This window comes from Pristiophorus japonicus, unplaced genomic scaffold (assembly GCF_044704955.1).
Source record: "Pristiophorus japonicus isolate sPriJap1 unplaced genomic scaffold, sPriJap1.hap1 HAP1_SCAFFOLD_1074, whole genome shotgun sequence".
In the NCBI taxonomy this organism is placed as follows: Eukaryota; Metazoa; Chordata; class Chondrichthyes; family Pristiophoridae; genus Pristiophorus; species Pristiophorus japonicus.
In genome coordinates this window covers 94,317-114,609 of record NW_027250728.1, presented here as the reverse complement: position 1 = coordinate 114,609, position 20,293 = coordinate 94,317, and the positions used below count along the sequence as shown (strand labels likewise).

The following is a 20,293-nucleotide window of genomic DNA, read 5'->3' as shown; positions in this document are numbered from 1 at the left end:
GGGGGGAGAGGGGGTGGGGGGAGAGAGAGGCAGGGAGTGGGGGGGGGGAGAGGGGGTGGGGGGGGAGAGAGGCAGGGGGTGGGGGGGGAGAGAGGGGCAGGGGGTGGGGGGGGGAGAGAGAGGCAGGGAATGGGGGGGGAAGAGAGAGGCAGGGGGTGGGGGGGGAGAGAGAGGCAGGGGGTGGGGGGGGGAGAGAGAGGCAGGGGGTGGGGGGGGAGAGAGAGGCAGGGGGTGGGGGGGGGAGAGAGAGGCAGGGGGTGGGGGGGGAGAGAGAGGCAGGGGTGGGGGGGAGAGAGAGGCAGGGGGTGGGGGGGGGAGAGAGAGGCAGGGGGTGGGGGGGGGGAGAGAGAGGCAGGGGGTGGGGGGGGGGGAGAGAGAGGCAGGGGGTGGGGGGGGGGGAGAGAGAGGCAGTGGGTGGGGGGGGAGAGAGAGGCAGGGAGTGGGGGGGGGGAGAGGGGTGGGGGGGAGAGAGAGGCAGGGAGTGGGGGGGGGGAGAGGGGGTGCGGGGGAGAGAGAGGCAGGGGGTGGGGGGGGGGAGAGAGAGGCAGGGGGTGGGGAGGGAGAGAGAGGCAGGGGGTGGGGAGGGAGAGAGGCAGGGAGTGGGGGGGGGAGAGGGGAGTGGGGGGGGGAGAGAGGGAGTGGGGGGGGGAGAGAGGGGGTGGGGGGGGAGAGAGAGGCAGGGGTGGGGGGGGGAAGAGAGTGAGGCGGGGGGTGGGGGGAGAGAGAGAGGCGGGGGGTGGGGGAGAGAGAGAGGCGGGGGGTGGGGTGGAGAGAGAGGCAGGGGGTGAGGGTGGTGGGGAGAGAGAGAGGCAGAGGGTGGGGGTGGGGGGGAGAGAGAGGTGGGGGGTGGGGGGGGAGAGAGAGTCAGAGGGTGGGGTGGGGGGAGAGAGAGGCAGAGGGTGGGGTGGGGGGAGAGAGAGGCAGAGGGTGGGGTGGGGGGAGAGAGAGGCAGAGGGTGGGGTGGGGGGAGAGAGAGGCAGAGGGTGGGGTGGGGGGAGAGAGAGGCAGAGGGTGGGGTGGGGGGAGAGAGAGGCAGAGGGTGGGGTGGGGGGAGAGAGAGGCAGAGGGTGGGGTGGGGGGAGAGAGAGGCAGAGGGTGGGGTGGGGGGAGAGAGAGGCAGAGGGTGGGGTGGGGGGAGAGAGAGGCAGAGGGTGGGGTGGGGGGAGAGAGAGGCAGAGGGTGGGGTGGGGGGAGAGAGAGGCAGAGGGTGGGGTGGGGGGAGAGAGAGGCAGAGGGTGGGGTGGGGGGAGAGAGAGGCAGAGGGTGGGGTGGGGGGAGAGAGAGGCAGAGGGTGGGGTGGGGGGAGAGAGAGGCAGAGGGTGGGGTGGGGGGAGAGAGAGGCAGAGGGTTGGGGAGAGGCGTGGAGTGGGGGGGGCGGGGCGAGGGGGAGAAGCAGAGGGGAGGGGCGGGGCGGAGAAGCAGGGGGCGGGGTGGGGGGGCAAGAATGCGAGGGCGGGGCGGAAGAATGCGGGGTGGGGGGAGGCTGGCCGTTGCAGTGAAGACACAGCATTGATGGCCACGAGCCCACCTGCCTCCTACAGCTGTGTTTTCCTCATTAAAGGGTACATGTGTCATTGAACTGGTGTGTTTTTTTTAAGCATGGCATTCACAAGGTCTAAAATCTTTATTAGCCATTGTTACCAGACCCATTTTACAGTGCTTCGTGCATCTAAACTTTACCAAAGAAAAGTGCTTTGCTGATCCAGTCAGTGTCTGGAGATCCTCATGTAGAGAATAAGTTGGTTGTGGCAGGGTGGGACTATGCTCACCACTGTGCAGCAGTGGGACATCGGTCACTGGCGTGATCCAAGCATACCTACCACTGCCATATTACAACCACGTGGCTGTAAGGAATCGGTAACAGGAGGTCGGATGCTTCCGCACAGGAGGAATGATAAACCATGTGGGAAAGGGCCCCTAATACTGCTCCTGCTGTCTGCTAATTAACGGCATGGCATGGCATGGGTGCAGGTCACCAACATCTCTCTTGGCAGTGGATGGGACCCCACTGGGAAAACTTCCAGGAAGAGAGTCTATTCTTTCATCCAGAGTAAAGTAAAACACAAAATAGAGTTAATTTTTGATTGTAAGCTGCAGTGTTCTAACCTGCCCTGCCCTTCCTTTTTCAGGATTTCAGTGCAGAATTTGGTAGATAGCTGGCCATCTCTTTTGACCTTGCTGAAAGATTCTGTTCAACTTTATCTACCCCCACCGGGGCAATTCCTCATCCTTGGGTAAGCAGCACTGCTGAATTTGTTCAGAGTACACTAGGATCGGAGGGGCGGGAATTGCATGAATAATCAAACATGGACTTTAAAGCCGCTCATATATTGGGTTTAATAGAGTACTTTGACCACAGGCTCCCGACACTTTGGGGTTGCTACTGGCTGCATTAGACCTGTGCGTCCAGAAATTGGCAGCCTATTAGTAGCATAATCCTTCCTAGCAGACTGTCGAATGGGCACACCGGGTTTAGGGGAGGGAGCCATAATGCAAACAAACCATAAAGAGGCATCCAGTATTCAAATGCTGTGTGAAGTGAGGAATTATAAACCAGTTAATTTCGCACTTGTAACGTAGAAAATGCTTGGCCATGCTCAGTGCTCATCTATGAGGTGTGGCGGAGGTGCGGCAAATGAGGGTACGAGGCCCAGAAGAGCCGAGGGCCCAGGGGCAGCATGGGCCAGCCCACACCGTGATATTGTGCAGCAGAGCAGGTCTCCAGTCGTCCTGGTTAACCCTTGCCACTGGATAAAGGCCTAGCTCTCTCAAGCCTGTGTAGTGGCTGATGTGCAACAGTCACCACGTGTTAATAAAAATCCACGCACAGGCATCTTCCACCCCCTCAATTGGAGTTCAGGACTGGAACATCGGGTCCTTCATTGAAACATCTGTGAACTCATGTGGAAGCAAGTCATCCTCGTTCGAGGGACTGCCTATGATGACGAGGAGGTTTGGAAACCATAAGGGATAATTTAATGGCAATTGTGAGCCTCGCAAATCCATTGTTTTTTTTGAAAGAGGTAACTAATTTAGTGGGCATGGAGTGTCTATTGGATATAATGTACTTGTAAGATGTTCAATGATCTGTATCTGAAGCCATTGAAGGCTTTTGTTTGTACAGTACAGGTAAAGTAGCCAGTTGGAATGAAAATAGGCAGTGATGATTGCCGTTCATAACACCAAAAATGCAGTACTGACACTGGTATCTAGAGGAGAATTATAGGCAAAGTGTGTAACTGTTAGTAAACATTCATCCTTTAACCAACACTACCAAGGCAGATTAACCAGTTACTCCCCTTAATGCTGTTTATGGGACCTTGGCTGCCGCGAGGGGATCTCATAGAAGCATATAAAATTCTAACGGGACGGGACAGGTTAGATGCAGGAAGAATGTTCCCGATGTTGGGGAAGTCCAGAACCAGGGGTCATAGTCTAAGGATAAGGGGTAAGCCATATAGGACCGAGATGAGGAGAAACTTTTTCACCCGGAGAATTGTGAACCTGTGGAATTCTCTACCACAGAAAGTTGTTGAGGCCAGTTCGTGAGATATATTCAAAAGGGAGTTAGATGTGGCCCTTATAGCTAAAGGGATCAGGGGGTATGGAGAGAAAGCAGGAATGGAGTACTGAAGTTGCATGGTCAGCCATGATCTTATTGAATGGTGGTGCAGGCTCGAAGGGCCAAATGGCCTGCTCCTGCACCTATTTTCTACGTTTCTATGTTTGCCTTCAAAATAATAACTACATTTCAAAAATAATTAATTGGCTGCGATGTGCCGAGGATGTGAAAGTCTTTTTAATACCAGTTTGTTCTTGACTTATGCCTTTAGAGTCCTGAATGAGTTCATCATGAAAAATCCCAACTTGGAAAACAAAAAGGACCAAAGAGACTTGCAGGTAAGAGTAGTTTATTTGATAAATCTACTTTAATAAATCAGTTAATTAATAAATTAATGATGAATCATTCTTGTTGCATCTGTATTCAGCTAATGAGTGGCATTGATGGCCTGTTCATGCCTTTGATTTTCTAGGATGTCACCCATAAGATAGTGGAGGCCATTGGGACCATTGCGGGCTCTTCCTTGGAGCAGACCACCTGGCTCAGGAGGAACTTGGAAGTAAAGGCTTCTCCACAAATCCTAGTGGAAGGAAGCAGCCTGGAAAAGGATGTTGAAGGTATGAATCATTCTAATAGCCATGTGGAGGAACATAGAAACATAGAAAGTAGGTGCAGGAGTAGGCCATTCGGCCCTTCGAGCCTGTACCACCATTCAATATGATCATGGCTGATCATGCAATTTCAGTACCCCATTCCTCCTTTCTCTCCATACCCCTTGGTCCCTTTAGCCGTAAGGGCCACATCTAACTCCCTTTTGTATAGATCTAACGTACTGGCCTCAACAACTCTCTGCGGTAGAGAATTCCACAGGTTCACAATTCTCTGAGTGAAGAAGTTTCTTCTCATCTCGGTCCTAAATGGCTTACCCCTTATCCTTAGACTGTGACCCCCTGGTTCTGGACTTCCCCAACATCAGGAATATTCTTCCTGCATCTAACCTGTCCAGTCCCGTCAGAATTTTATATGTTTCGATGAGATCCCCTCTCATTCTTCTAAATTCCTGTGAATATAAGCCTAGTCGATCCAGTCTTTCTTCATATGTCAAAACCATCAATGGAACAGTCATTTTAAAATAGTGTTGCTCACTTAGAATAAAATGCTAATTGTGGTTAGCTGGGGAGGCATTAGATGCCGGGCAAAATAGCTTTTCCCAATCCTCCTAATTGATGTAAGTAGGCAATGATCTTCACTGAGCTGCATGTCTCTTCAACCAATCATATTGAAGAATCCTCACTGAGGCACGCAGAGTCTAAACCAGAAGTGTATGTTAGAATATTCAATTCAGTGTAAAATCATGTACGGAAAGTGAAATAAAGAGAGGGAACGAAAGATGGGATTAAGAGACAAAGAAAACGTTTTTAAAAATGTTTTATTTTAATAATTTTGTTAATTAATTAAAATCCTACAGAATGAAACTCCACACTTACAAAAGTAAATTTTCAGTGCCAGAGAGGTTGTTTGGTAGTAATTAAGATAAACCGTTAAAAGTTTATTTGCACTTGAATGGACTAGCCCTAACTTTTCTGGCGTGTTTAGTGGGTATCTAGTGGGCAAGTAGGGCAATGTCATGCTCTTCATGTGTTTTAATGTTCGGTGAGATAGCAGTGTAGCGAAGCTTGTGGAGGAGCAGTCTAATCAGACAACAAGTTCCCGACTTCTATGTTTAGAGTGTGCAGACAGCAGATGTTGCGGTCTGATTTACTCTTTATAACAGTCAGCGCTGATAGCCTCACTGTTGTTCCTACCGCAAAATCCGCACCATTGTGTCCCTTACATTTGCATACAGGGCTTTGAGTGATGTCCGAGGCTTTCAGTCACACTGTGTGTGTGGTCAGAGGGATGAATAGGAGGGAGTTAAAAGGAGATGTGTGCCCTTGTAACATGACCTGGCAAAAGTCTGTAATCTTGAAATCTCAACCGGAGTAATTAATTTTCATCAAATACCAGTTTTACTGGTTTTTTATGACATTTTCAATCCATCTGTGCAGTCAATCCTGTTCTTTTCTGTCCTTTCTAGATATTATGTTGACCCCAGTGATGGAGACATCCAGTATCGCACCGTCTGTGTACAGTGTGCACGCACTGACTTTATTGGCTGAGGTATGGAAACTCTGCACATCTTGCTTAATTATTTGTTCTCTTCACACCTGCCCTGACTCCCCCACCTCGAGTAAACTGGTAGCCTTCTGGTACCTGACTGCAGTAAGATTCTTCACTTGTGAACCTCGGTATTTTACACTGGCAGTCTAACCTTTCCGGCTGAACCTGATACTGCCCTCACCCATTTCCCAGCAGAAGGTAATGAGTCAGGATTTTTCCCTTTCCCTCTCCCCCTCCTAAGGATCCAGTTATTGTGATCCCATTGCTTTGGCTGGCTCAGCATGGACTGGGGATCACCCATCGGACCACCTTGGTTAATATACTACCGTACCGCACCAAACATCCTGTAACTACTCAGGAAGTCATTGCAGAAACTCCTGCTTGTACACTTCTGGTTTATATTGGTGATTTCACCCATTTACTGTTTATTTGTGTATACTATCAAAAATAATGATAAATGAACCCAGCCTCAATTTTTCTCATCAATTCTTATTCACTTTTAAATGCCTCAAGTTGTGACATCGGTTAATGGTTATGAATAAAGATAGCAAATATAATCTATTAGAGGCATGGATATGGTTGTGCACTTCCTGTCCACAAATCGTAACGATGTTTGAGTACTTTCTCTGTTAATATTGGCTTGTGTCAGCCGTGGCTCAGTGGGTAGCACGCTCACCTCTGAGTCAGAAGGTTGTGGGTTCGAATCCTATTCCAGAGTCTTGAGCACATCATCTAAGCTGACACTTGTGTGCAGCACTGAGGGAGTGCTGCACTGTTGGAGGTCCTGCCTTTCGGATGAAACATTAAATCAAGATCCCTTCTGCCCCCTCAAGCAAAAGAGCCCACAGCTCTATTCAAAGACTGGAGTTCGCCCAGTGTTCTGGCCAAAATTTATTCTTCGTTGATCACCCTCAAAAAAGATGATCTCATCGTTACCTCATTGCTGTTTGTGGAACCTTGTTCTGTGCTGATTGGCTGCCGCGCTTCCCACATTACAACAACAAGTTTAAAAACTTCAGTGGTTGTAAAATGCTTTGGGTTGTGAAATACATTCTGTAAACACAGAGTTCTTTATTTATTTATAATGGGAACTAGACCTTATACCAATAGGTTAACATTTCCCATCATACTTACTCTACATTTTGAATTTCATTTCCTCAGTAATTGAAATTTCTAATATCCAAAATACGGTTTGATTTTAATTTAGTTACATGTTTTACAATAACATGATTACATTTATCCATTGAATTGGTCTTTTGTGACTTTCAGTACCTTCATTGAAGTTGTTACTTGGAAGTGTGCAACCTCTCCCAAAAGCCTGGGCTTGGAGAGGACCTTTTGGTTAGAATGGTGACTCTTAGCTGAAGACCGATCCTTCACTCTGAGTATGTACACTGAGCACAGTTTCTCAAAATATCCCTGGGGAATTTAGCCAGCCAAATGATACAGTACTTCTCTCTGAGGTTCCAACAAAATCAATATGGTTATCTTTAAAATTATTTGACGTAAAGCTAGAGAACAAATTTCAAAAGCTTCATTCAGGTCTAGTTTATTAATTTTTAGAACATAAGAAATAGGAGCAGGATTAGGCCATTGGGCCTCTCGAGCCTGCTTCGCCATTCAGTAAGATCATGGCTGATCTTCTACCTCAACTCCACTTTCCTGCACTATTCCGATATCCCTTGATTGTCTTAATATCCAATAATTTATCAACCTCTGTCTTGAATGCACTCAAAGACTGAACAGCCACAGCCCCCTGGGCTGGAGAATTCCAGAGATTCACCACCATCTGAGTGAAGAAGTTTCTCCTCATCTCAGTCCTAAATGGCCGACCCCTTATTCTGAGACTGTGACCCCTGCTTCTAGATCTCCAGCCAGAGGAAACATCCTCCCTGCATCTACCCTGTCATGCCCTGTAAGAATTTTATATGTTTCAATGAGATCACCTCTCATTTTTCTAAACTCTAGAGAACATAGGCCTAGTCTACTCAATCTCTCCTCATGGGGCAATTCCCCTATCCCAGGAATCAGTCTGGTGAACCTTCGTTACACTCCCTCAATGGCAAGTATTATCCTTTGGTAAGGAGACCAAAACTGTACACAATACTCCAGGTGTGGTCTCACCAGGGCGCTATATAAGGGCAGTAAGATGTATTTACTCTTATACTCAAATCTTCTTGTAATAAAGGCCAACATACCATTTGCTTTGTTAATTGCTTGTTAACTTTCAGTGATTTGTGTACAAAGACACCCAGGATCCTCTGAACACCAAGGGCTGGATATTTGTCTTTTCTGTTTTCGGGGCGATAATGGCGGCGGGGCGGGAAGGGAAAGTTAGCGGCCGGGAATAGTTTGCGCTTTAGTATGTAAGTTTGGGCATCTGGGCCCTGCGTCAGGGGGCGCAGCGTGAAGGGAGATGTTATACAACTCTCGTGGTGCAAGGATGGGAAACTCCCGAGCTAAAGAGCCAGGGCGTGAAGGGAAAAACAACCTTAAAAAAGCCCACAAAAACATTCCTCAAACATTGCCCACACCACCACAACACAAATCGCACAAAAAATGTAAACAAAAATCACTCGCACTTTTGCAGTACTTTCCTTCCTCTGTGCCGCCGGTTCAGATTTCCCGGGCGGACGGGTCGGGCAAGAGCTCAAACTTGCGCCGGTGTCGCAACCAGGGGCGTCGTACACCTGCCGCAGATCTTCCCGGCGGTGATGTTCAGCGCTCCCGCAAAACCTGGACCCGAGGATCGCGGCAGGACGCTGGAGATTTCACCGCCGCGAAACCCCGAGCGCAAAGGAGCGGGAAATCCAGACCAATCACTTCCTAATCTCTCTCACTTTTAAAAAAAACTCTGCTTTTTTATTTTTCTTACCAAAGTGGATAACTTCACATTTCTCCACATTATATTTCATTTGCAAAGGGATATAGACAGGCTCAGTGAGTGGGCAAAGATGTGGCAGATGGAGTATAATGTGGGAAAATGTGAGGTTATCCACTTTGGTAGGAAAAATAAAAAAGCAAATTATTATTTAAATGGGGAGAGCTTACAAAATGCTGCGGTACAGAGGGATCTGGGGGTCCTTGTACTTGAAATACAAACAGTTAGTATGCAGATACAGCAAGTAATCAGGAAGGCAAATGGAATGTTGGCCTTTATTGCAAGGGGGATAGAGTATAAAAGCAGAGAAGTCCCGCTACAACTGTACAGGGTATTGGTGAGGCCACACCTGGAGTACTGCGTACAGTTTTGGTCTCTGTATTTAAGGAGGGATATACTTCCATTGGAGGCAGTTTAGGGAAGGTTCACTCAGTTGATTCCTGAGATGAAGAGGTTGTCATATGAAGAAAGGTTGAGCAGGTTGGGCCTACACTCATTGGAGTTTAGAAGAATGGGAGGTGATCTTATTGAAACGTATAAGATTCTGAGGGGGGCTTGACAGGGTAGATGCAGAGAGGATGTTTCCCCTTGTGCGGAATCTAGAACTAGGGGGCATAGTTTCAGAATAAGGGGTCGGCCATTTAAAATGAAAATGAGGAGGAATTTCTTCTCTGAGGGTCGTGAATCTTTGGGATTCTCGACCCCAGAGAGCTGTGGAGGCTGGGTCATTGAATATATTTAAGATGGGGATAGACAGATTTTTGAAAAATAAGGGAGTCAAGGGTTATGGTGAGAGGCCAGCGAAGTGGAGTTGAGGCCAAGATCAGATCAGCCATGATCTTATTGAATGGCGGAGCAGGCTTGAGGGGCCAAATAGCCTACTCCTGCTCCTATTTCTAATCTGGCATGTTCTTGCCCATTCACTAAGCCTGTCTATATCCCCTTGAAGTCTCTGTGCATCCTCCTCACAACTTACATTCTCACTTCGCTTTGTATCATCATCAAACTTGGATATATTACATTTGGTCCCCTCATCCAAATCATTGGTATAGATTGTGAATAGCTGGGGCCCAAGCACCGATCCTTGCAGCACCCCACTAGTTACAGCCTGCCAACATGAAAATGACCCGTTTATTCCAGTCTCTGTTTTCTGTCTGGTTCTGCTACCCTCCAGTACACGCCAGAGCGAATGCCCTATTTCATGGTGGTCAGCTGCATGGTCCACAACTTGGCTACCATGAGGGCGCATCCCTTGCCGCCACGGATTCCGTGACCACCTCAGGAGTAGGAGGAGGAAGAGGTGAAGGAAGGGAGGAGGCAGACAATAATTCCCCGTTCCGGACAGACTGTCAGTGAGCATGTCATCAGACTGCGGTTCCAGTGAATGAAACCCCAGATCCCCGTTGCTCACCATTTCCCCACCTTACCCTCCCTCTGTCACCGAACATCACAGCGTCCCCCGGGGCTCAACGCTGAAATGAGAGCCACCACAAAACAAACATTTCAAACATAATCTGTAAATCTCATCAAATCCAAATCAAAACGTCAACTAATCACACTTGTGCATTCCCTTAGTGCCTTTCTTTTGTGTTCCCTTTATCTAGTCGAATTATTTTCTGCAGTGTTCCCCCAATGTCTGCAGCATGGCTGGGAGAAGGCTGCTGACTCTCAGCGGGGGACACTGCGGATGGCCTTGCAGGACGACCTCGAGCAGCTCTGGGCCTAGGGGGCAGAGGTGGGAGTACAAATTCTGTCACCCTGAGAGAGGACAGCAGGTTCTTGCTCCACAGAGCCACTGCCACTCCCCCAGGGCAGTACCTCAGCAATCCCAGTAATCTGTTGGAGGCCACATTACTGGACTGCTGTGTTACCCTTCTTGCGGCACTGGTTCCAGGTCCTGGTGGCATTGCTCCCACTGCCTTCTGATGTTCTGTCTCGAAGGCCTTGTGGGTAGAGGACGTATCTTCTGTATACCCCCAGGACCAAGGCCTCCAGTGCTGCATCTGAAAATCAAGATGCCCTTTCCCCTGTCGTGCCATTGCTGCAACTCAGCGCTCCAATCTTGGTAATAAGGATGAATTTTGCGTTCTGCCTGCACTACTTTCAACGAGCATGGGCAGATTGTGCATCGTGATCCCTGTGCCCGTTTTCGGACCTAATCCAGTTTTCAGCATCTTAATATTTGCAGAGAGCTCATATAAAATAAATCTGTGCTCCCCCCCCCCTCAGTCTTCCTCCCCCTGCCCTCACCAAGTGTTATTAGACTCGTGTCTCTCGCCAAATTGTTTATAATCACCAGAATGCACCAGTGGGCCAAACCCGTATCCCCCCCCCCCACTCCCGGTTATGCCAAAACCCAGGTTCCCCCTCTACAACGGTCCCAGACCAAAGGATCCCTTGTGCTGCAGTCCCAACAGTGTTTCCCGAGCCCATGACTGTCTGCTTGCAGTTAAATTCCACCCTCCCCGATACTGCTAAGTACCAGATATCTACCCACAGTTGCAATTGTTGCGCATACTCAGCTTTAAAAATGTTAAAGGATAAAAATTAAATGCATAAGTAAAAGAATGTATTATCAAGTAAAGGCTACGCATTTATGATTATTGCAGAATAATCAACAAGTTTATGAAATTTGGTTCCAAAACACTGGTTAAAAATTCCAGTGTTTTTAACAAAAAATGAGTTGATTTATTGTGCAGCATAACATAAGAAATAGGAGCATGATTGGCCATTTGACCCCTCAAGCCTGCTCCGCCATTCAATAAGGTCATGGCTGATCATCGACCTCAACTCCACTTTCCTGCCTGATCCCCATATCCCTTGATTCCCTTAGTGCACAAAAATCTATCGATCACAGTCTTGAATATACTCATCGACTGAGCATCCACAGGGATTTTGGGGTAGCAAATTCCAAAGATTCACAACCCTTGGAGTGAAGACATTTCTCCTCATCTCATAAATGGCCGACCCCTTATCTTGAGACTATGACGCCTAGTTCTGGACTCCTACCAGGGGAAACACAGAAACATCGAAAATAGGTGCAGGAGCAGGCCATTCGGCCCTTCGAGCCTGCACCACCATTCAATATGATCATGGCTGATCATTCAACCTCAGTACCCACCCCAGCCTTCTCTCCATACCCCCTGATCCCTTTAGCCATAAGGACCACATCTAACTCCCTTTTGAATATGTCCAACGAACTGGACTCAACAACTTTCTGTGGCAGAGAATTCCACAGTTTCACAACTCTCTGAGTGAAAAAGTTTCTCCTCATCTCGGTCCTAAATGGCTTACCCCTTATCCTTAGACTGTGTCCCCTGGTTCTGGACTTCCCCAACATCAGGAACATTCTTCCTGCATCTAACCTGTCCAGTCCCATCAAAATTATATACGTTTCTATGAGATCCCCTCTCATTCTTCTAAACTCCAGTGAGTATAAGCCTAGCCGATCCAGTCTTTCCTCATATGTCAGTCCTGCCAGCCCGGGACTCTCAGCATCTACCTTGTCAAGCCCTCTAAGAATTTACTCCGCCTTTTGTTGGAGATGGTTATTGCTTGGTACTTGTGTGGCACAAAATGTAGGGAGCATGATTAAGAAGTTATGATTAAGATGATACAAAAATTGGCTGTGCTGATGATGAAGAAGAAAGCTGTAGACTGCAGGAAGATATCAATGAACTGGTCAGGTGGGCAGAACAGTGTCAAATGGAATTCAATCCAGAGAAGTGTGAGGTAATGCATTTGGCGAGGACTAACAAGGCAAGGGAATACACATTAAATATTACGACACTGAGAAGTGTAGAGGAACCGAGGGACCTTGGAGTGCATGTCCACAAATACCTGAAGGTAGCAGGCCAGGTACATAAGGTGGTTAAGAAGATATACTTCCTTTATTAGTTGAAGCATAAACTATAACAGCAGGGAGGTTATGCTTGAACTAGTTACGCCACAGCTGGAGTACTGCATGCAGTTCTGGTCACCACATTACAGGAAAGATGTGATTGTACTGGAGAGGATACAGAAGAGATTTACGAGGATGTTGCCTGGACTTGAGAATTTTAGCTATGAGGAAAGATTGAATGGGCTGGGTTTGTTTTCTTTGGAACAGAGGCGGCTGAGGGGAGACCTTATTGAGGTGTATAAAATTATGAGTAATGGATGCAAAGGAGATTCTTCACAATTGGTAGGCCTTAAGAGTGACTGTTCTGTGCTCTTGGGTCAGTAATGGAAGTGTAGTGAAAGAGGTTATTAAGCCATTCCGATGTACTGTAGTGAAGTGTGCATGTTCCCCTCTCTTTCAGGTTTTGGCTCACCTGTTGGACATGGTTTTCCACAGTGATGAAAAGGAGAAAGTCATTCCGTTACTTGTTAATATTATATACTACGTGGTGCCCTACCTTCGCAATCACAGGTACTCCAAGCTCTACTTTGTGCGGTTTGCATGGAATGTAATTTGGGTTTTACGATGATCCCATTACATTTAAAATGTGCTATGTGTACGGCCTATTTGCCCAGTGCTGGGCCCTTCTCCTTACGCCATTTTCAGCTTCTGTGTCTCCAGAATTTCCAGTACAATGCTCACAGTTTATGATTGTAGGCGTACATTTATCATCTTTGTAACAAACAGAACACAGACTCTATTCCACTGGACTGACAGTTATCAGTAATTCATTCATGGAATTAAACTTACAATTGCCGTTTTACAGATTGGAAAAATGTCTGGTACAAATTGATTTCTGCGTAGAATTGAACCTGCTCTGGTGTCCAGTTTCTCAAACCCGTTTTGTTTGGGGAGGTGGGTGGATGAGGCCAAGATTTCCATTCTTTAACATTTTGTTCTCCTACCTCCTCATTTGTGCCCACCAGCAGAACAAGCATCCTGTTTGTTACTGTGCAGTCAGCCAATTGGAAAGCTGTGCTGGACTAATCCCTCACTTGTCCTCTGCTCCACACCCATCACACAGCAGATTAGGGTTGGGAGCTCATGGTGTGTCGGTCACAGGCAGGCATGACTAACCCAACTTCCCTTGCTGCAAGTCTGTTGGTGTTGCTGTACTGTCAAGATAACTAAAATAAAGTTAGTTGTGTCTGTGTTAAGCACTTAGCTGAAAGATACCTGTCTATTCCTTATAAAGCTTCCATATAGCAATGGTTGACATTGAGTTTTTGACGCAATGTTGTATTCTATAAAAATCAATTCCGATGTGTGCATATTTTATGTACAGTTTTAATTGGTATGACTCAAATGCAACAATGACCTAATGTTCTTCAGGTAAAATATCCCCCAAAGTTGCCTTTTTATTTTCATACATGTGACTGAGATGTGCAGGGCTGTGTCGCCCACTTGTTCTGTATGTATCGGAATCTGTATAAATTGGACTGGAATCCAACACTTCAGTTTGTTCATTCTGTTAGGGTTTGGAGGCTCCTTGAACTTGAGATGGAGCAAGACATAAGGCTGACGCTTGTCTTTGCTTCGGCGAATTCTACGCTGGAAAGCCTTTCTGTTTTCTGTAGCTCTTTCTCAGTGGGATTTTCCATTTTATTTGATATAAACCATTGCACAGCTTTCCTGCTTGTCCTAAAATTGCTGTGCTTTTCATCTAGTGCCCACAATGCCCCAAGCTACCGAGCATGTGTGCAGTTGGTGAGCAGTCTCAGTGGCTTTCAGTACACGAGGCGGGCTTGGAAAAAAGAAGCCTTTGATCTTTTCATGGACCCCAACTTCTTCCAGATGGATGCATCGTGCGTTAGTCAGTAAGTTGCATGTGCTGGTTGCAGTTTATTTTCAATGTTTCTGGAAGAACCAAAGGGTAGTGAATCCGTGGAATAAGTTGCCATTGAAGCAAGCTTTAGAACCAGGCTCAGGAGAATGCTAGATGTGTTTCTGGAGAGAGGAGAGATTGAGGTATGTGTGGGAGGTATGGGTTTGAGGGTAAAATTTCCAAGGGATGCACTTATTGAACAAGATGCAAGTATGAAAGTTGCATGGTTTTCATGGTTGTATTAAAGTTTTCACACACGAAGTGCTGTTGAGATATCGCTTCAAATGACCACCCTTGTGGAGGAGCTCGTCCTACGCTGGTTGGTTGGGGCCTTGAAAATTGAAAGATGAGCTGTGCAGTTTATTTTCTGGATTATTGCTGCTCTTTGGCAGAGGCACAAATTCACAAGTAGAATTTTCAGGCTATGAAGTGACTTCAATTGATGCTGGTCAAATTTATGGGAAACTGGTATTTTGGGGTAAACCAGGTTAGTAAAAGTGATAGGGGAGCATCACAATCATCATCATAGGCAAGTCCCTCGAAATCGAGGAAGACTTGCTTCCACTCTAAAAGTGAGTTCTCAGGCGACTGGAACAGTCCAATGCAGGAATTACAGTCTCTGTCACAGGTGGGACAGATAGTGGTTGAAGGAAAGGGTGGGTGGGGAGTCTGAGTCGCGGGCCTAGCAACTCCGGGGGGGGTGGGGGAGGGAGGAGAAAGAGAGAGAGTCGTCGGGGGGGAGAGGGGAGAGAGAGAGTCGTCGAGGGGGGAGAGAGAGTTGTCGGGGGGGGGGGAGGGGGAGGGAGAGGGAGAGTCGTGCGGGGGGGGGAGGGAGAGTCATGGGGGGGGGGAGGGGGAGAGAGAGTCGTGGGGGGGGAGGGGGAGAGAGAGTCGTGGGGGGGGAGGGGGAGAGAGAGTCGTGGGGGGGGAGGGGGAGAGAGTCGTGGGGGGGGAGGGGGAGAGAGAGTCGTGGGGGGGGAGGGGGAGAGAGAGTCGTGGGGGGGGGGGAGGGGGAGAGAGAGTCGAGGGGGAGAGAGAGTCGGGGGGGAGGGGGAGGGAGAGAGTCGGGGGGGAGGGGGAGGGAGAGAGTCGTGGGGGGGAGGGGGAGAGAGAGTCGTGGGGGGGAGGGGGAGGGAGAGAGTCGTGGGGGGGAGGGGGAGGGAGAGAGTCGTGGGGGGGAGGGGGAGAGAGAGTCGTGGGGGGGAGAGAGAGTCGTGGGGGGAGGGGGAGAGAGAGTCGGGGGGAGGGGGAGGGAGAGAGTCGTGGGGGGTAGGGGGAGGGAGAGAGTCGTGGGGGGGAGGGGGAGAGAGAGTCGTGGGGGGGAGGGGGAGAGAGAGTCGTGGGGGGGAGGGGGAGAGAGAGTCGTGGGGGGGAAGGGGGAGGGAGAGAGTCGTGGGGGGGAGGGGGAGAGAGAGTCGTGGGGGGGAAGGGGGAGGGAGAGAGTCGTGGGGGGGGAGGGGGCGGGAGAGAGTCGTGGGGGGGAAGGGGGAGGGAGAGAGTCGTGGGGGGGAAGGGGGAGGGAGAGAGTCGTGGGGGGGGAGGGGGAGAGAGAGTCGTGGGGGGGGAGGGGGAGAGAGAGTCGTGGGGGGGGAGGGGGAGAGAGAGTCGTGGGGGGGGAGGGGGAGAGAGAGTCGTGGGGGGGGAGGGGGAGAGAGAGTCGTGGGGGGGGGGAGGGGGAGGGAGAGAGTCGTGGGGGGGGGAGGGGGAGGGAGAGAGTCGTGGGGGGGAGGGGGAGGGAGAGAGTCGTGGGGGGGGAGAGGGGGAGGGAGAGAGTCGTGGGGGGGGGAGGGGGAGGGAGAGAGTCGTGGGGGGGGGAGGGGGAGGGAGAGAGTCGTGGGGGGAGGGGGAGGGAGAGAGTCGTGGAGGGGGAGGGAGAGTCGTGGGGGGTAGGGAGAGAGTGTCGTGGGGGGGAGGGAGAGAGAGATTCGTGGGGGGGAGGAGGGGGAGAGAGAGTCGTGGGGGGAGGAGGGAGAGTCGTGGAGGGGGAGGGAGAGTCGTGCGGGGGGAGGGAGAGAGTGTGTCGTGGGGGGGAGGGAGAGAGAGTGTCGTGGGGGGAGGAGGGGGAGAGAGAGTCGTGGGGGGAGGAGGGGGAGAGAGAGGAGGAGGGGGAGGGAGAGAGTCGTGGGGGGGGAGGGAGAGAGTGTCGTGGGGGGGAGGGAGAGAGAGAGTCGTGGGGGGAGGAGGGGGAGAGAGAGTCGTGGGGGGAGGAGGGGGAGATAGAGTCGTGGGGGGAGGAGGGGGAGAGAGAGTCGTGGGGGGAGGAGGGGGAGAGAGAGTCGTGGGGGGAGGAGGGGGAGAGAGAGTCGTGGGGGGAGGAGGGGGAGAGAGAGTCGTGGGGGGAGGAGGGGGAGAGAGAGTCGTGGGGGGAGGAGGGGGAGAGAGAGTCGTGGGGGGAGGAGGGGGAGAGAGAGTCGTGGGGGGAGGAGGGGGAGAGAGAGTCGTGGGGGGAGGAGGGGGAGAGAGAGTCGTGGGGGGAGGAGGGGGAGGGAGAGTCGTGGGGGGAGTCGTGGGGGGAGGGAGAGTCGTGGGGGGAGTCGTGGGGGGAGGAGGGGGAGGGAGAGTCGTGGGGGGAGGAGGGGGAGGGAGAGAGTCGTGGGGGGAGGAGGGGGAGGGAGAGAGTCGTGGGGGAGAAGGGGGAGGGAGAGTCGTGGGGGGGGAGGGAGAGAGTGTCGTGGGGGGGAGGGAGAGAGAGAGTCGTGGGGGGGAGGGGATGGAGAGAGAGTCGTGGAGGGGGAGCGAGAGAGAGAGAGTCGTGGGAGGGAGGGGAGGGGAGGGTGGGAGGGAGAGAGAGTCGTGGGAGGGAGGGGAGGGAGAGAGAGTCGTGGGAGGGAGAGAGAGTCGTGGGGGGGGAGGGGGAGGGAGAGAGAGTCATGGGGAGGGGGAGGGAGAGAGAGTCGTGGGGAGGGGGAGGGAGAGAGAGTCGTGGGGAGGGGGAGGGCGAGAGAGTCGTGGGGAGGGGGAGGGCGAGAGAGTCGTGGGGGGGGAGGGGGAGGGAGAGAGTCGTGGGGGGGAGGGGGAGGGAGAGAGTCGTGGGGGGGAGGGGGAGGGAGAGAGAGTCGTGGAGGGGGAGGGAGAGAGTCGTGGAGGGGGAGGGAGAGAGTCGTGGAGGGGGAGGGAGAGAGTCGTGGAGGGGGAGGGAGAGAGTCGTGGAGGGGGAGGGAGAGAGTCGTGGAGGGGGAGGGAGAGAGTCGTGGAGGGGGAGGGAGAGAGTCGTGGTGGGAGGGGGGAGAAAGTCGTGGGTGGGGAGGGGGAGAGTCGTGGAGGGGGAGGGAGAGAGTCGTGGAGGGGGAGGGAGAGAGTCGTGGAGGGGGAGGGAGAGAGTCGTGGAGGGGGAGGGAGAGAGTCGTGGAGGGGGAGGGAGAGAGTCGTGGAGGGGGAGGGAGAGAGTCGTGGAGGGGGAGGGAGAGAGTCGTGGTGGGAGGGGGAGAAAGTCGTGGGTGGGGAGGGGGAGAGTCGTGGAGGGGGAGGGAGAGAGTCGTGGGGGGGAGGGGGGAGAGAGTCGTGGGGGGAGGGGGAGAGAGTCGTGGAGGGGGAGGGAGAGAGTCGTGGAGGGGGAGGGAGAGAGTCGTGGAGGGGGAGGGAGAGAGTCGTGGAGGGGGAGGGAGAGAGTCGTGGAGGGGGAGGGAGAGAGTCGTGGGGGGGGAGGGGGAGGGAGAGAGTCGTGGTGGGAGGGGGAGAGAGTCATGGGTGGGGAGGGGAGGGGAGAGAGAGTCGTGGGGGGGAGGGGGGAGGGAGAGAGAGTCGTGGGGGGGGAGGGGGAGAGAGAGTCGTGGGGGGTAGGGGGAGAGGGAGGGAGAGAGAGTCGTGGAGGGGGAGGGAGAGAGTCGTGGAGGGGGAGGGAGAGAGTCGTGGAGGGGGAGGGAGAGAGTCGTGGAGGGGGAGGGAGAGAGTCGTGGTGGGAGGGGGAAGAGAGTCGTGGTGGGAGGGGGAGAGAGTCGTGGTGGGAGGGGGAGAGAGTCGTGGGGGGGGAGGGGGAGGGAGAGAGTCGTGGGGGGGGAGGGGGAGGGAGAGAGTCGTGGGGGGGGAGGGGGAGGGAGAGAGAGTCGTGGGGGGGGGAGGGGGAGAGAGAGTCGTGGGGGGAGGATGGGGAGAGAGAGTCGTGGGGGGTAGGGGGAGAGGGAGGGAGAGAGGGAGGGAGAGAGAGTCGTGGGGGGGGAGGGGGAGGGAGAGAGTCGTGGGGGGGGAGTAGGGGGAGGGAGAGAGTCGTGGGGGGGGAGGGGGGAGAGAGAGTCGTGGGGGGGAGGGGAGGGAGAGAGTCGTGGGGGGGGAGGGGGAGGGAGAGAGTCGTGGGGGGGGAGGGGGAGGGAGAGAGTCGTTGGTGGGGGAGGGGGAGGGAGAGAGTCGTGGGGGGGAGGGAGAGAGAGTCGTCGGGGGGGGAGGGGGAGAGAGAGTCGTGGGGGGGAGGGGAGGGAGAGAGTCGTGGGGGGTAGGGGGAGTCGGGGGGGGGGAGATAGAGAGTCGGGGGGGGAGAGAGAGAGAGAGTCGGGGGGGAGAGAGAGAGAGAGAGAGTCGGGGGGGGAGAGAGAGAGAGAGAGTCGGGGGGGGAGAGAGAGAGAGAGTCGGGGGGGAGAGAGAGAGAGTCGGGGGGGGGAGAGAGAGAGAGTCGGGGGGGGGAGAGAGAGAGAGTCGGGGGGGGGAGAGAGAGAGAGAGTCGGGGGGGGGGAGAGAGAGAGAGAGTCGGGGGGGGGAGAGAGAGAGAGAGTCGGGGGGGGGGGAGAGAGAGAGAGTCGGGGGGGGAGAGAGAGAGAGTCGGGGGGGGAGAGAGAGAGAGTCGGGGGGGGAGAGAGAGAGAGTCGGGGGGGGGGGAGAGAGAGAGAGTCGGGGGGGAGAGAGAGAGTCGGGGGGGAGGTGAGAGAGTCGTGGGGGGGGAGGAATAGAGAGTCGTGGGGGGGAGGAATAGAGAGTCGGGGGGGGGGGGAATAGAGAGTCGGGGGGGGGGGGGAATAGAGAGTCGGGGGGTGGGGGAGAGAGAGTCGGGGTGGGGAGAGAGAGTCGGGGGGGGGGGGAGAGATAGAGAGAGTCGGGGGGGGAGAGAGAGAGAGAGAGTCGGGGGGGGGGAAGAGAGAGTCGGGGTGGGGAGAGAGAGTCGGGGGGGGGGGAATAGAGAGAGGGGCGGGGGGGGAGAGAGAGAGAGTCGGGGGGGGAGAGAGAGAGAGTCGGGGGGGGAGAGAGAGAGAGTCGGGGGGGGGGGAATAGAGAGAGGGGCGGGGGGGGAGAGAGAGAGGGGCGGGGGGGGAGAGAGAGAGAGTCGGGGGGAGAGAGAGAGAGTCGGGGGGAGAGAGAGAGAGTCGGGGTGGGGAGGTGAGAGAGTCGGGGGGGGAGGGGGAGAGAGAGTCGTGGGGGGGAGGGGGAGAGAGAGTCGTGGGGGGGGAGGGGGAGAGAGAGTCGTGGGGGGAGGGGGAGAGAGAGTCGTGGGGGGGGAGGGGGTGAGAGTCGTGGGGGGGGAGGGGTGAGAGTCGTGGGGGGGGAGGGGGTGAGAGTCGTGGGGGGGGGAGGGGGTGAGAGTCGTGGGGGGGGGAGAGAGAGAGAGAGAGTCGGGGGGGGGGGAGAGTCGGGGGGGGAGAGAGAGTCGGGGGGGGGGAGAGAGAGAGTCGGGGGGGGAGAGAGAGGGGGGGGGAGAGAGTCGGGGGGGAGGAGAGAGAGAGAGAGTCGTGGGGGAGGGGGGAGAGAGAGAGAGTCGTGGGGGAGGGGAGAGAGAGAGAGTCGTGGCGGGGAGAGAGGGAGTCGGGGCGGGGCGAGTGAGACTCGGGGGGGGGAGATAGAGAGAGTCGGGGGGGGAGAGAGAGAGTCGGGGGGGGAGAGAGAGAGTCGGGGGGGGGGGGGGAGAGAGAGAGAGTCGGGGGGGGGGGGGGGGGGAGAGAGAGAGAGTCGGGGGGGGGGGGGAGAGAGAGAGAGTCGGGGGGGGGAAGAGAGAGAGAGTCGGGG

At 53.4% G+C, this 20,293-nt stretch overlaps 1 protein-coding gene across 1 annotated transcript in view; it reads left to right on the top strand.

Moving 5' to 3' along the window:
- Positions 1–2,129: 2,129 nt before the first annotated feature.
- Positions 2,130–20,293, top strand: part of LOC139241439 (protein DOP1A-like) — a gene marked incomplete at its 5' end in the record, with an annotated part of 73,925 nt that continues 55,761 nt past the window's right edge. The window contains 6 exons of the mRNA XM_070869998.1: positions 2,130–2,234; positions 3,834–3,900; positions 4,035–4,179; positions 5,640–5,722; positions 12,905–13,014; positions 14,211–14,360. Coding sequence (XP_070726099.1) covers positions 2,130–2,234; positions 3,834–3,900; positions 4,035–4,179; positions 5,640–5,722; positions 12,905–13,014; positions 14,211–14,360 — 660 coding nt within the window. The remainder of the gene's footprint in view (positions 2,235–3,833; positions 3,901–4,034; positions 4,180–5,639; positions 5,723–12,904; positions 13,015–14,210; positions 14,361–20,293) is intronic.